The sequence below is a fragment of the Hesperophylax consimilis genome, chromosome 29 (genome assembly GCF_061612785.1).
Source record: "Hesperophylax consimilis isolate HC1 chromosome 29, BYU_Hcon_1.0, whole genome shotgun sequence".
Lineage (NCBI taxonomy): Eukaryota > Metazoa > Arthropoda > Insecta > Trichoptera > Limnephilidae > Hesperophylax > Hesperophylax consimilis.
This window is the reverse complement of record NC_142864.1, coordinates 6,029,311-6,042,313: the sequence shown is the minus strand read 5'-3', so window position 1 is coordinate 6,042,313 and position 13,003 is coordinate 6,029,311. Positions and strand designations below refer to the sequence as shown.

At 34.9% G+C, this 13,003-nt stretch overlaps 1 protein-coding gene across 1 annotated transcript in view; it reads right to left on the bottom strand.

Annotated features, from left to right (window-relative positions):
• daw (activin beta chain dawdle) overlaps nt 1-11,269 on the bottom strand; it is a 31,266-nt gene extending 19,997 nt beyond the window's left edge. The window contains exon 1 of the mRNA XM_089649354.1: nt 9,598-11,269. Within this exon, the coding sequence (XP_089505480.1) occupies nt 9,598-10,027 (430 nt within the window). The 5' untranslated portion in view covers nt 10,028-11,269. The remainder of the gene's footprint in view (nt 1-9,597) is intronic.
• Between the last annotated feature and the right edge of the window lie 1,734 nt (nt 11,270-13,003).

The window sequence follows — 13,003 nt, the reverse complement described above, 5'->3', positions numbered from 1 at the left end:
CTGACGGTAAAGATGGCTGAAATGCTGGATACTTTTGAAAGAAAGGTGCTGAGAAGAATATGTGGACCCGTGAAAGAGGGCGAACAGTGGCGTATCCGGCACAATATAGAATTGTACGATATATATAAGGCCCCTAGCATCTCTGCACACATGAGACTCCTCAGGCTGAGATGGGCTGGGCATGTACAGAGAATGCCGGATACACGCGTCCCAAAAAGAATTCTGACTGGTCACCCAGGTGGAAAGAGAAAAGTGGGAAGACCCAGACTGAGGTGGGAAGATGAGGTAAGAGGGGATGCAGCACAGCTTCTCCAGGTGACAAACTGGAAGTCAGCCGCTGAGGACAGGAGGAGTTGGAGGCGACTGTTGCAGGAGGCCAAAGCTCGATATGGGCTGTAGCGCCATCGAAGAAGAAGAGTATGTGAGGTAAAAAACAACTTAGATAATAATAATATTTGGATGATTTGTATAGCGCTCTTTTTGTTCAAAATCACCTCAAGGGCGCTGTACATTTCTACAATGATCTATGTTATTACTAACTATCTATGGAGATAATATACAGTGCAATACTTACCTGGTAGGTCACATGAGACTAACACTTAATTAACATTAACTAATTGTTTATTAGCGAAATTTAGATACAGGATTTAGGACATAATTGGAAAATTGGATATAACTGGACTTTATTCAGGAACGGTATATTTAATTTAAGGGTATGACAGCTTAAAAAGGAGATACCGCACAAACCTCTCGTTTGGGGTAAGTTTATTACCCCCTTCGGAACGGGTGTGTTAAATAATGGAATAAAAAACTCAGTGCCTTACTAATAAACGCGTTTTAAATTTTACACGACTATTAAGGCGATGCCATACGTAGTAATGCAAAATCATGTGTTTTTTGTTTGAAAATTTGGTCGCATAGAAATGTTACAGATGCTTTAATTAAATACTGCGAGTAGAATACATCTTGACCTTTGAAAAAATCGAGTATTTTTTAGATAAGTCTTTTTATAAGCCCAGAAAAAAATAATATATAAGGCCCATGAAAACTGCTTTAAAGTTCAAAATCTCCTACTTACGAACCCATTTTCGGTTATGATTTTATTGTATAATGTGGCAAATTAAGTTATTTATAAAATGATGGGAAAAAAATTAAATATTTGTGCCTGAAAATCCACAAAATAAATTAAAAGGCACTTTTTGGCCATGTTTTTTTCTTGCATAAATCAAAACAGGTGGATGGAGGTAAGCGGGAATTTAAACCTTATCGCAGTCTACGTAAGGGGTGTTATTGATAGCGTCTCGATTTAAAATATTACACGACGTAGTGCATGACCTTAAATGGTTTACATTTCTGATTGCTATTTTGGAAATGTATAGATTTTCTAGTAAATGTGTCTGATATAATTTATTTCACACACAGACATTGGAATTATATTCATATGTCTATGATTTCACACATTTCTGGGCGATTTTAGGAACTTCATACATTTCTTAGGAATTGAATACAATGACGATTACAATACATATAGTACGCGCCGTTTTCCACGACATAATTAAGAAACGATTATCGACTAATAACATAATGTACATTCGTTTGTCATTGGAAAACAATTCTGAAAGTATACATGTATAATAAAACAAACAAATAAATAAATATACCGACTAAGTATGAGTTTTTCCTATCAACTATACTTACGTTACACATATTTATACAGAAAAGGTATTAAGCACTTAAATAAATTATTAAGGCGATACAAGAGTCTAATAACGGGGGTTTTGTTCGAGGCTCACATTTTAATTAATTCCAACGAGTTCATAACGACAATATACATATATTTTCAGAGCGATCCGTATGGATGTAAGTAATTTATATTTAAGATTGATAAAAACAATATTTTTTATCAAAAAGGTTTGAAAACTTTATAAAACGTTTTTTAAACATAAAATTAGCGATAAGCACATAATTTTATCTTTTTAGATGATGAATTAGTTATTTCCTGATGAATTTTTCTAGAAATATCTGAGATTTTAGTAATACGTTCATCAGAAATAATAATTATTATAAACCCTACGGAAAAATCATTTTTCTATGACTGCTAAGGTAAATTCGACCATAGCTCTGTCCATTACGCTGGGCCACGCGCCGAAAATTGTTTTTACACGACTTCATCACTTATGTCGTTAAGATTCCAACATTGTTTTAGAGATTTGCTATGGCAAAGTCAACCCTAGCTCTGTCCAATACATAGGGCCGAGCGTCGCAATTTTTTGTGTATTGCTTCTTCACTTACGTCGTTAAGAGTAAGCTACAAGCCAAAAATGTGTATATTCTTGGTATACCTTATATCGTAGCTAATAGGCATTAAAATTGCTTGACAAACGGAGTCTATAAACTTTCGATTTCAAGCACAAAACTGGTTTTTATTTATTTTGTAAATAATTTTATAAGAAAGCAAAAATGTTAATCAAGTGAAACTGTCACAGATAATCTTAGCTATAATACTGTATTTTTTAAAGTTGTTTCCTTTATCCGTTCATACATTTCTATTGAAAAAATATATTTTCTAGTAGTTTAAATTTATATTTTTTACTGAGTAATTTATTTTCTTAGTTGTATTCTAGTCAAGCGAAACGATAGGAAAACCTTCAATTTATCTACAACATATTTTTTGGTATTCATAATGTACACCAATTCGTTATAAAGATTAATCAAAATAGCGATTTGGCATTAAGCTTCGCCTTAACTTGTTTTATTCTGTATTTGAAATGTTTTTTATGTTAATTCTGTAGAAATAAAGTTTGTGATTTTTCACTGGTTAAATCTGGTATTAATGTATTGTTGTTTGTTTGGCGTACGCCGTACACGTCTGTTTTGATTAAGATAACAATTCCAAGTATCTATTCTCTTTCTGTTTGCATTTACGACTAATGAGTTTCACATGTATTATTTACATTTCCATAAAATATTACTAATTTAAAGTTATGATATATACCAGGCGCGGTCCGTCCATACATGCTGTGGATGCTCCGCATCCCATGCATTTTAGAGTAAAACGATTTGGACTTCTAGCCGTAAACAGCAATACTGCAATTTAAATATTTTAATATTTCTACAGCGAGCTTAATGTGATTTTTTTTACAAAAATGGTGCTGTAAAAAATCATACAAATATTATTATTATAAGACATCGTGCATATTATCGTCCCGTTTCTGTGTACGCACAACGAACGACACGATACAAACAGCGCGGGCGAATCTAAATACACATACATTCTCAAATACTACGAAACGCTTAAAACACACTGTGGTGTGAAAGCGATCTGTAAACCGTATCCAAGAATGCTAGAACGTACGAACGTAGCCAATATCTTCGTCAACTTTATACGATATTAATGACAGCATCCAACGTACAAAACACGTCTATAATGCTCATTTGTACAGCGTTTTCCAATAAGAGGTGTTATTTTGATATTCAATCGTAAAAGAGCAATGGTTTCGTTGCTTGTGTGGCACGTGTTGTTGAAAGTAAACGTTTTCCAGATCAATATCATCCAATTGCGGCCATAAAAAATCATTAATCGTTCACCGTAACTGTTGCTCCAGCCTCATTTTTGAAAAAGTAAGATCCACCAAGATATCTACGCCTAGAGTCAAAGATTTAACTGCTGTGCCACAGAGAACAAGTATTAATGTAGCTCAGAGTGAAGAGCTTCTGCCCGATTAGCAAAAAATCCCAGTTTCCTTTACTACAGGGTTTTCCAATAATAGGTGTTATTTTGATATTCAATCGCAAAAGATCAATAGTTTCGTTGCTTGTGTGGCACGTAGCGCCGTCTTGTTGAAAGTAAACGTTGTCCAGATCAATACCATCCAATTCGGGCCATAAAAAATCATTAATCATCTCTCGATAGCGCAATCCATTCACCGTAACTGTTGCTCCAGCCTCATTTTCGAAAAAGTAAGGTCCAATGACTCCACCGGACCATAAACCGCACCAAACAGTCACACTTTGAGGATAGAGAGACTTTTCAATAATAACTCTTCGGTTTTCCGAGCCCCAGATGCGACAATTTTGCTTGTTGACGAAGCCACCGAGGTGGAAATGGGCCTCATCACTCAAAATGATTTGCATTTGATTCATTCAAGTGAATTTTAATAATTTCAATGCGTTGATGAAGCGTGTATCGTTACATTTTTATTAATGGCGTAGTTTCTACTTGTAAAATGTCAAAAACTGACAGCTTCAAAAGTAACATCTACCGAAATAGCGGGCTATTCAAAATAACATCCCTTATTGGAAAACCCTGTATAATGCACAGAATCGTATACTGTATTACTAATCCATTGGATTGTATGCGCGCGCTGCTTTGACAGTTTACTTTGAGCTTGAATACTGAAGTCGAATTCTTATTGAATATTACCTGCGATTTACTTTTTATCATAATTTAAATAAATAAAAATGGATAAGATGGATACTTCGCCAACGTGTTCTAAATGATAATAGTGAATTGTGTGGTTGTATAATTGAATCATTAATGCGAAAAAGTTTTGTTTCTCGGCCATTTGAAAAAAAGCTTATTCTGGAGACTGGAAATATTGAGTTACGGAGCTTAATAGATTTATGGAGATAATTTTAGACGGTACCTAATTTATCTTGTTCGTGGGCTAGCGTATAGATGTGCATATTTGATATCAAGTACGTAGTAAGTACGAGTATAAACATTTGATGTCCAGCATCCCTTCTAAAAGAAGTCTCCGACCGCCACTGGTTCACACGTATATTCATATTCGACGGTTTGTGTCGATCGAACATGTTGACTTGGAATCATGCTTGACGTTGCGTCCACACGCTCGAGCAGCTCGATCCAATACGCTTATTAGTCAAATCGTGAATTTCTCTCGAACGTCAAGCAAGATTAACGGCCCGTGAATCTTTTCCGCATCGAACAAAAAAAAATCGAGCGAGACGGTACACACGTTGAGAGATGTTCGAATAAGAGTAAAACTATCGAGTATGAACGAGCGTGGAAACACAGCTTAAGGACCCGTAGTAGACGTTTAAAGATAATTTAAAAATACGATAATAATTAAGGAGATGCACTACGTCGCGTAATATTTTGAATCGAACCGCCATCAATAACAACCCTTACGTAGATGGCGATAAGGCTTAAATTCCCGCTTAACACCATCCAGCTGTTTTGATTTAGGCGAGAAAAAAACATGGCCAAAAAGTGCCTTTTATTTTATTTTGTGGATGTTCAAGCATAAATATTTAATTTTTTTCCGATCATTTTATAAATAACTTAATTTGCCACATTATACAATAAAACCATAACCGAAAATGGGTTCGTAAGAAGGAAATTTTGATCTTTGAAGCAGTTTTCATGGGCCTTATAAATTATTTTTTTCTGGGCTTATAAAAAGACTTATGTAAAAAATACTCGATTATTTCAAAGGTCAAGATATATTATACTCGCGGTATTTATTTAAAGCATCTGAAACATTTCTAGGCGACCAAATTTTCAAACCAAAAACACATGATTTTGCATTGCAACGTAGAGCATCGCCTCAAGCGAAAATTGTGAAAATATTTAATAAAACACGACGCGTTTGAAATAGAGAAAAAATCTCTCGACAAATGCTTAAGATGCATTTAAAGATACAATGTAAATTTTTTCATGCCTATAAAATATTAAATAACAGAAAAAAACGTTTTTCTAAATAATTATAGAAGCTTACTTTGCCATTTTTTTCTATCGAAGGAATTTCATTTAATTAACATTTCGGCACAACAATTGTATAGATATTATCTTCAAAAATATTGTATATTTTTTTTGGAACTTAAAAACTTACAGGGTTAACGAGAAACTCTTTATAAATCGGTATAAATTGGGTATGAGGGGCTTAAACAACTAGGCAGTAGGCAAACCTAAGGCTGAGGTCATCGGTTCAATTCCTGGATGTGACCGAATCCTTTTTATGTTTAACAGAGTCGTTAATATCGTCTTTAATGATTAATGAGTCGGTTATATTTTACTTTATTTAATGAAATTATTTATTCAGATCGAACCCACGATCTGCAGTGGGAACCAATAGCTTTAGACACCTCGACCAACCAATCGACTGATACATTATTGTATTGATCTTGGAAATAATAACCTTTTTTCCGCAAATAAGTTCTGGGAAAGAAAAAGGTATGAGTGGTAGGTATGAATCTAGGGATCAATGTGTCCAAGAGTGACGTATGTATGAATGTATCTCTCCCACTGCGGCGCAAGGCGATGTGTCGAGGGACCAGTTGGAGAGGTCAAAGGGTCTCCCTATCTGGCAAGACACGCAGCTGGTGGGCAAGCACATCCTGTACACAAACCTCACCCGATGAACCTGACCACGTCTGCTAAATCACTAAACCACTTGGAGTGACCTTGTGGCAGTAGTGTTGGCTATCCAATAAATGGTTCCACGGGCGGCGCACAGTGGGCTGAAAATCGCCTTTCATAGACATAGAGACTTGAATTTTCAAGGGTATTTTTTTGGCTAGAAATGGATTCTGCTGATCATTACTAGGCTGGGTTTACACTTGTAAGTAAAATTTACGACTTTCGTAAATTTTTGATAAGTTACTCACAGGAGCGATTACATATGCATCCAACTTATCGTAAATAATGCTCACGGAAGTTGTTTGGAAGTTTAACTTACGAACTTCTCACAGAGACCGCTACACCAGTAATTCTATTTTTGGTAAGATGGCTTCCTGACAACGCGTTGCCGCCGACTTTGACAGCTGTCAGTTAGTAATATTTGATAAGGGATTTGTTTATTTACGGTTAGATCATGGATCCCCATATAATACCCATTTCCGCACACAAAGGATTGCCGCTGCGATAATATGCACAATTTTGTCAAACAAAAACGTAAGGGCCACAGAGTGTGTTGGATTAGGAGTTGGCTTCAAAGAAGAAGTACTGATGGGGCGGGGCTTACGTTCGTTTAACGGCAGAATTAAGAATTGAGGATCAACAAAAATTCTTTAATTTTATCCAAATTATAGTAACTGACTTCTAATACATATTAGAAATGATTGGCCCGCAATTAAAAAAGAATGATACTCGTTTTCGGAATGCCATTTCACCAGCTGAAAAATTAATGAGATTCCTTAGGCGTATGAGTGAACACCATGTTACGATCGTGTGAGAAAGGCGGATGTAAGCGTAATGAGTAAGATCAAGAAAGGGACGCTTAGATGGTTTGGGCATGTAGAGCGAATGAGCAAAGAAAAGAGTGTAAGGAGAATATACGATGCAAATGTGAATGGTAGCAGAAGTCGGGGACGCCCGAGGAAGACATGGCACGACCAAGTGAATCAGATACTTGAATCGGGCCATGTTAAGACTCAGAATAATAGAAGAGTATGTATTAGACGATGTATGAATGTGAATGAGGCAAGAAGTGTGTGGAAACGGCGTGATGGTTAGTTAGTTAGTTAGAAAAAATAATGGTGACTCTTCGATTTTTAGCGTCAGGTAATGTTTTCTATGTATTCTTGTATTGCATTTTTGTATGCATTCATTGGAGATATTAATTTGTTGTGAAGTTTGATAGCTGATCCATCAGTTCGTGAAGTCGAATACTAGAATCATTATCACACATTTACACAGGCATGTTTTAAACATGACATTGTGTTAATGATAAATAATGTTATGTTAGTCTCCATAGATTATTGCAATGTATTATTTCATAAAGCTGTTCATGGCGACAAATAAACAAGTCCCGAGGAGCAACGACAGAAAGACCTGTCAGTGTTGCAGATTTCTGTTTTACCATCCCGACAGTGACGTCAAAACTTACCGTAAGCGTCTCAACTTATCAATCTGTTTTGATAAGCTGTGAGAGAGCCGTAAATTCCCGCGTGAGCGATTAGACCTGTCAAAAACTTACGTAAGAAAAACTTCTGTAACTTGGTAAAAATTACGGTAAGCGACTTATGGTATCGTTTACATTGGTAAATTTGTCGTAAGTCGCTTACGTGAGCAACTTACAGGAAAAAAACTTACAAGTGTAAAGGCAGCCCTATGCTATAAAATTTCGTACGAAGCAATTGCGTGTACAAATCAAGGAGTTATAATTTTTTAAGAAAAAATTGTATGGCACTGACATTAAAAATGAGGCTATCTCTGGAATCATAAGGTTGGCCGTTCTATCCTTATACACAGATATACTACTATTTATTTGTAATTTTTTGACATACTTTGTATTGTGGCGCAACTTGCAATTTTTTTTTTAAATCCTCAAAATCTCCTTGATTTGTACACGAAATTGCTTCGTACGAAATTTTATAGCATAGTAATGATCAGCAGAATTCATTTCTAGCCAAAAAAAATACCCTTGAAAATTCAAGTCTCTATGTCTATGAAAGGCGATTTTCAGCCCACTGTGCGGCGGTATATTATTAAAATTTATTTTATCGATAGAAATCTTAATGAAAATAAATAATATTATTTTTCTTAAAAACAGTACTTACGTAACAAAAAAAAGTTTGTTGATTGACAATTAAGCGCGGAATTTAAGTTTGTTATGTGATTACCATTAATTTAAGCGTGATTATCATTAATTTAAGGTTGATACGTGATTATCATTAATTTAAGTGTGATATGTGATTACCAATAATTTAAGTGTGATTATCATTAATTTAAGGGTGATACGTGATTATCATTAATTTAATTGTGATATGTGATTACCAATAATTTAAGTGTGATTTTCGTTAATTGTGCGGTTTTTAAAATGTGATAAAAGAGTCGGCAATAAAGTGTGATTTTTAATTATTTAAAAAGAGATTGTTCCGTAATGGTTTTATCTGAGTTGTGTATTGCATGATAAAAAAAATATACTAGCGCAATTTGACCGGGTTGTAAGCTGAGTGGAAAAATGCTTCGGGTTCCTACCCAGGCGTCGCGGGTTCGATCGTCGTCAGCCATCTTGACTGAAGAATTAATTGGAGGAATTCAGGAGTGTTTTTTTTCTACTGAAAAGAAATTCTGTGTATGGCTGAAAACTGTTTCTTTAGCAGTAGATAAAACCTTTTGTACGGCGAGCTTCGGTGTCATTAAATTTGCACATTTTCCATGATTTCTAAGTCCGTCAATGAAATTACAATAGTCAGCTAGCTAGAAATTACAATAGTCAGTGAGTTTAAATAATCCGAGTAAAACAGTACCTTGAACTTGGTGATCTCTCGCGTTATGAAATGTGCACATATTTTTCGCGTGGTATTTCTAGGTCAAAAAGCTACAAGTATTTTCAGTTCATAAATATATTTTGCATGAATATCCTTGAACGGGTGAGTTCTGGCGTCATTAAATTTGCACATTTTTTTCGTCTGGAATTTCTAAATCATATACATATAAAAATAATAATAACCACATAATTCAATATGTACTAGTACTTCATTCATCATTCATCAACAATTACTGTTTATTAGGTATAATTAGGTTCAATTCAATTTGTATTGATATTACAGGAGACTAATTATTGCTTACAATAATTTATTATTTTTCGAGAGTTGTTTAAAAAGTTGAAAGAGATTATTTAAACTCACCTCCATCCGGAAACACAATCTTCTGCTCCGTCTTCCCATAGAAGTCATCGGAGTGAAGATCTTGGTCAGGATGGTGCGGCCTATCCGGACCCAGGAGAGTGTGTCCAGCTGCCACAGGTCCTGGCAGAGCAGCCCCGGCGGCCACCTCAGGTCTTTCTCGGAGTCTCAACTTGCGCAAGATCTGATTCTGAACAGATTGCACGCGCAACGCTTGGAGTCTGGCGTGCTCACCGCATCCCGCACAATTATCAGCAGCTTGGTTAATCCCTTTCTCTTCAGCACCGTTCTGATGAAGCATGTTGTCCAGGACCTTCTCCGTATCCTCCAGGAAGTCACTCCAAGCTTCTACGAATCCTCCACGCGTCCTTTCTGCGTTTCCTCCCGCCCCAATCAACGCGAATACCAACACACACAACAGAGATAAATTCATATTTATCTCGTCTCACTCTCGGTTATATGATCCACTTAGTTTAATCAACGTACTCGGTTGTCCGTAATTTGCTAATTTGTCGACAGAATTAGCAAAAATATTTTACTTCCAAAAAATAACAGAAATTTGACAAAATGATGCAACACACTGACTAATAAAATCACTTGACAGATTTTATATCCGCTCAGAATAAGGTCACAATTTGTTTAATTCTGAATCTTTTAATCCAATTTTAAACACGTTTACAAATATTTCAACTCAATTTTTGGACTTTTATAAAATTGAGAAATTCACTATTTGGTGGTTAAATGTGTCGGTTTGTTTGTTTAATGTCTAACGTATGTCTAGTTTGCTTGTAGCGGGGTATGGGACAAGGCAGTAGTGCAAAGTCCACTTTGGTCGCGTGTCGCTATCGGGTTTGGCTTCGACTGTTGCATGTGTTGACAGTATTGGACTATGTTTGTTTTATTAGCACATTCCCTCGACAAGTGATCACTCTGCACCTTGGAACTGTTGTCTAATCTGCCCAAGTGTCATTCTCCCGAGAGCTTTAACGCTGAATATCACTTTCAGAGCACTTTCGTTATTTATCTCTTTAACGAACAATTCTCGCAAAACTTGTTTCTAATACAATTCAAAAGCCAAAAATCTTTTCTAAATGTGTTTGTCTCTTCTAAAACGCAAGAGTTTTCATCGAATCTTTTTGCACTCATCCACAAAGCGTTTCTGCGTTTATAAAAATTCTTATTTTAAAGACTATGTTTATCTCCTGTTACATGACAAGAAAGCTCTTGGGTATTTTACTGTTAAATATTTGTATGATTTCTTCTTGTGCTCCTTCCGTGTCTGACTCTCCAGTCTCCGATTCCTGTTGAGGCCCCATAATCTTCTTTGTATATCCTTTGCACTTCTTCCTCTGCAAAATCACCCACACTCACAGGCATTACATTGGATCGAATGCATTTTTCAAGAAAATATGCAACACCTATATTTTAATACCCGATTCACGTAAGTTATAAAATTCCTTTGCTTTACCTGTTTTTAATAATTCGATTGAATAGATTTTTATTACTTTAGCTTTTTTTAAATTTGAGTAAATTCGATAGGATATAAAATATCAAATATTGTAGAATTTTTTTGGTCGATTCCTTTGATAGATGACACAGCCTCACAAAACAACTTGTAAACAGCACTGAACGTATTTTCGAAGTATTTAGCGTACTGAGTAGCACTGGTGGCACTCGTGTGTGTGGTGTAGTACTGATAGCGAAGCGACCAAAGACTATTTTTATATACCTACCAACATTTGTGTTTCAATACGGACAGCTTGATTAGTTCAGGGGAACTAAACTCAGATCCGCCAGAGTTTGGTAACCTATTTTATCAACAATTAAAAAATAATTTAATTCGGAGAAATTTCTTATCTGGTTAAATTTTACACAAATATAAATTTGTGTATAATTTCTACAGACGTGAGGCATCAGAATTTGATGGAATTTATTGTAATTTGGTAGAATTTGACTTCCTCCACAAATATTTTCCACCGGCTTTGACTCCAAGTCAGTGCTAAGGTCTTCCCGTTCTTCTCCGATCCTTTTTCCCGGTCAATCTAGACAAAAAATCGACCTTAACTGGAAGAGGGGAAAAATAGGGGAAAGCTGAATTTTTGCAAGTGAATAGTACCTACTGCAGGGAGTATTTTCACAAAACTCTCCATTCCTCTCCCGCTTGCTTCCTCTTCCCATATGTCACCCAAATATTCAAATTGGAGGTTCTACTTAAGCCAGTATATCTCCAAAACTAAAATATATATCAGAAAATTACTTCCAGAAATAAATACTGTATAAAATTACCTAAAAATAATCTGGTTTTTGAAGTTGGATATTATTCTTCTGTTTATGTAAACGAAAAAATGTTCCAAATAAACTGTTTTTCAAATTTAATAAGCTTTAAAATGATGTATAACATTGATTACCTTTATCCTTCTTACTCATCAAGAATACACGGCAGGGCCGAGGGACACGTTGCAATTTGTTGGTTTACCAAGTTATAACAGATCGACAAAATAAAAATAAATATTCAGGATGTTTTTTTTTGTGACTAACGTTTTTGGGCGTTATATAATATATGAGTGTATTGATCATGATAACAATATTTTGAAACTATAAAAAAATGCACACTGACAATTAATGTCCTAAAAAATAATGAGGATCATTTTAATGTATTAAATCTACCCCATCAACCACATATTCATAGTTTGTCTAACATCTGTCTTACATCTGTCTGTTAGAAAATTAATTAAATTTTATGAAAGACTGTTGACTGCGAAAAAATGATTTCGATGTTAAGCTACCACGTAAATACCGTGAAAAAATTAATATAGTACGAATTGGTGTACATTATGAAAACAAAAAAATATGTTTTAGATAAATTGAAGGTTTTCCTATCGTTTCCCTTGATTAGATTACAAATAAACAAATAAATTACTCAATAAAAAATATAAATGAAAACTACTAAAAAATATATTTTTCCAATATAAATGTATGAACACGTAAAGGAAACAACTTTTAAAAAATACAGCATTATAGCTAAGATTAACTGTGACAGTTTCACTTGGTTAACTTTTTTGCTTTCTTATAAAATTATTTACAAAACAAATAAAAACCAGTTTTTTTGCTTGAAATCGAACGTTTCTAGACTCCGTTTGTCAAGCTATTTTAATGCCTATTACCTACACTAAAAAGGTATACCAAGGTATACCAAAGGTATACCAAGAATATACACATTTGCAATAAAATAGATGATGAATGGCGCGCAAAAGTAAAAACTGAATTGTTTGTTGTGTTTGATTGGGTCGCTGCAGAAGCTCGCTAGTTCTATAAAAGAAAACCATCTCGGCAATTTTTATGGCATTAATCTTCCGTATTCTGATATATTTTTGAATAAAATAAACAACTAATGATTTCTTCAATAATT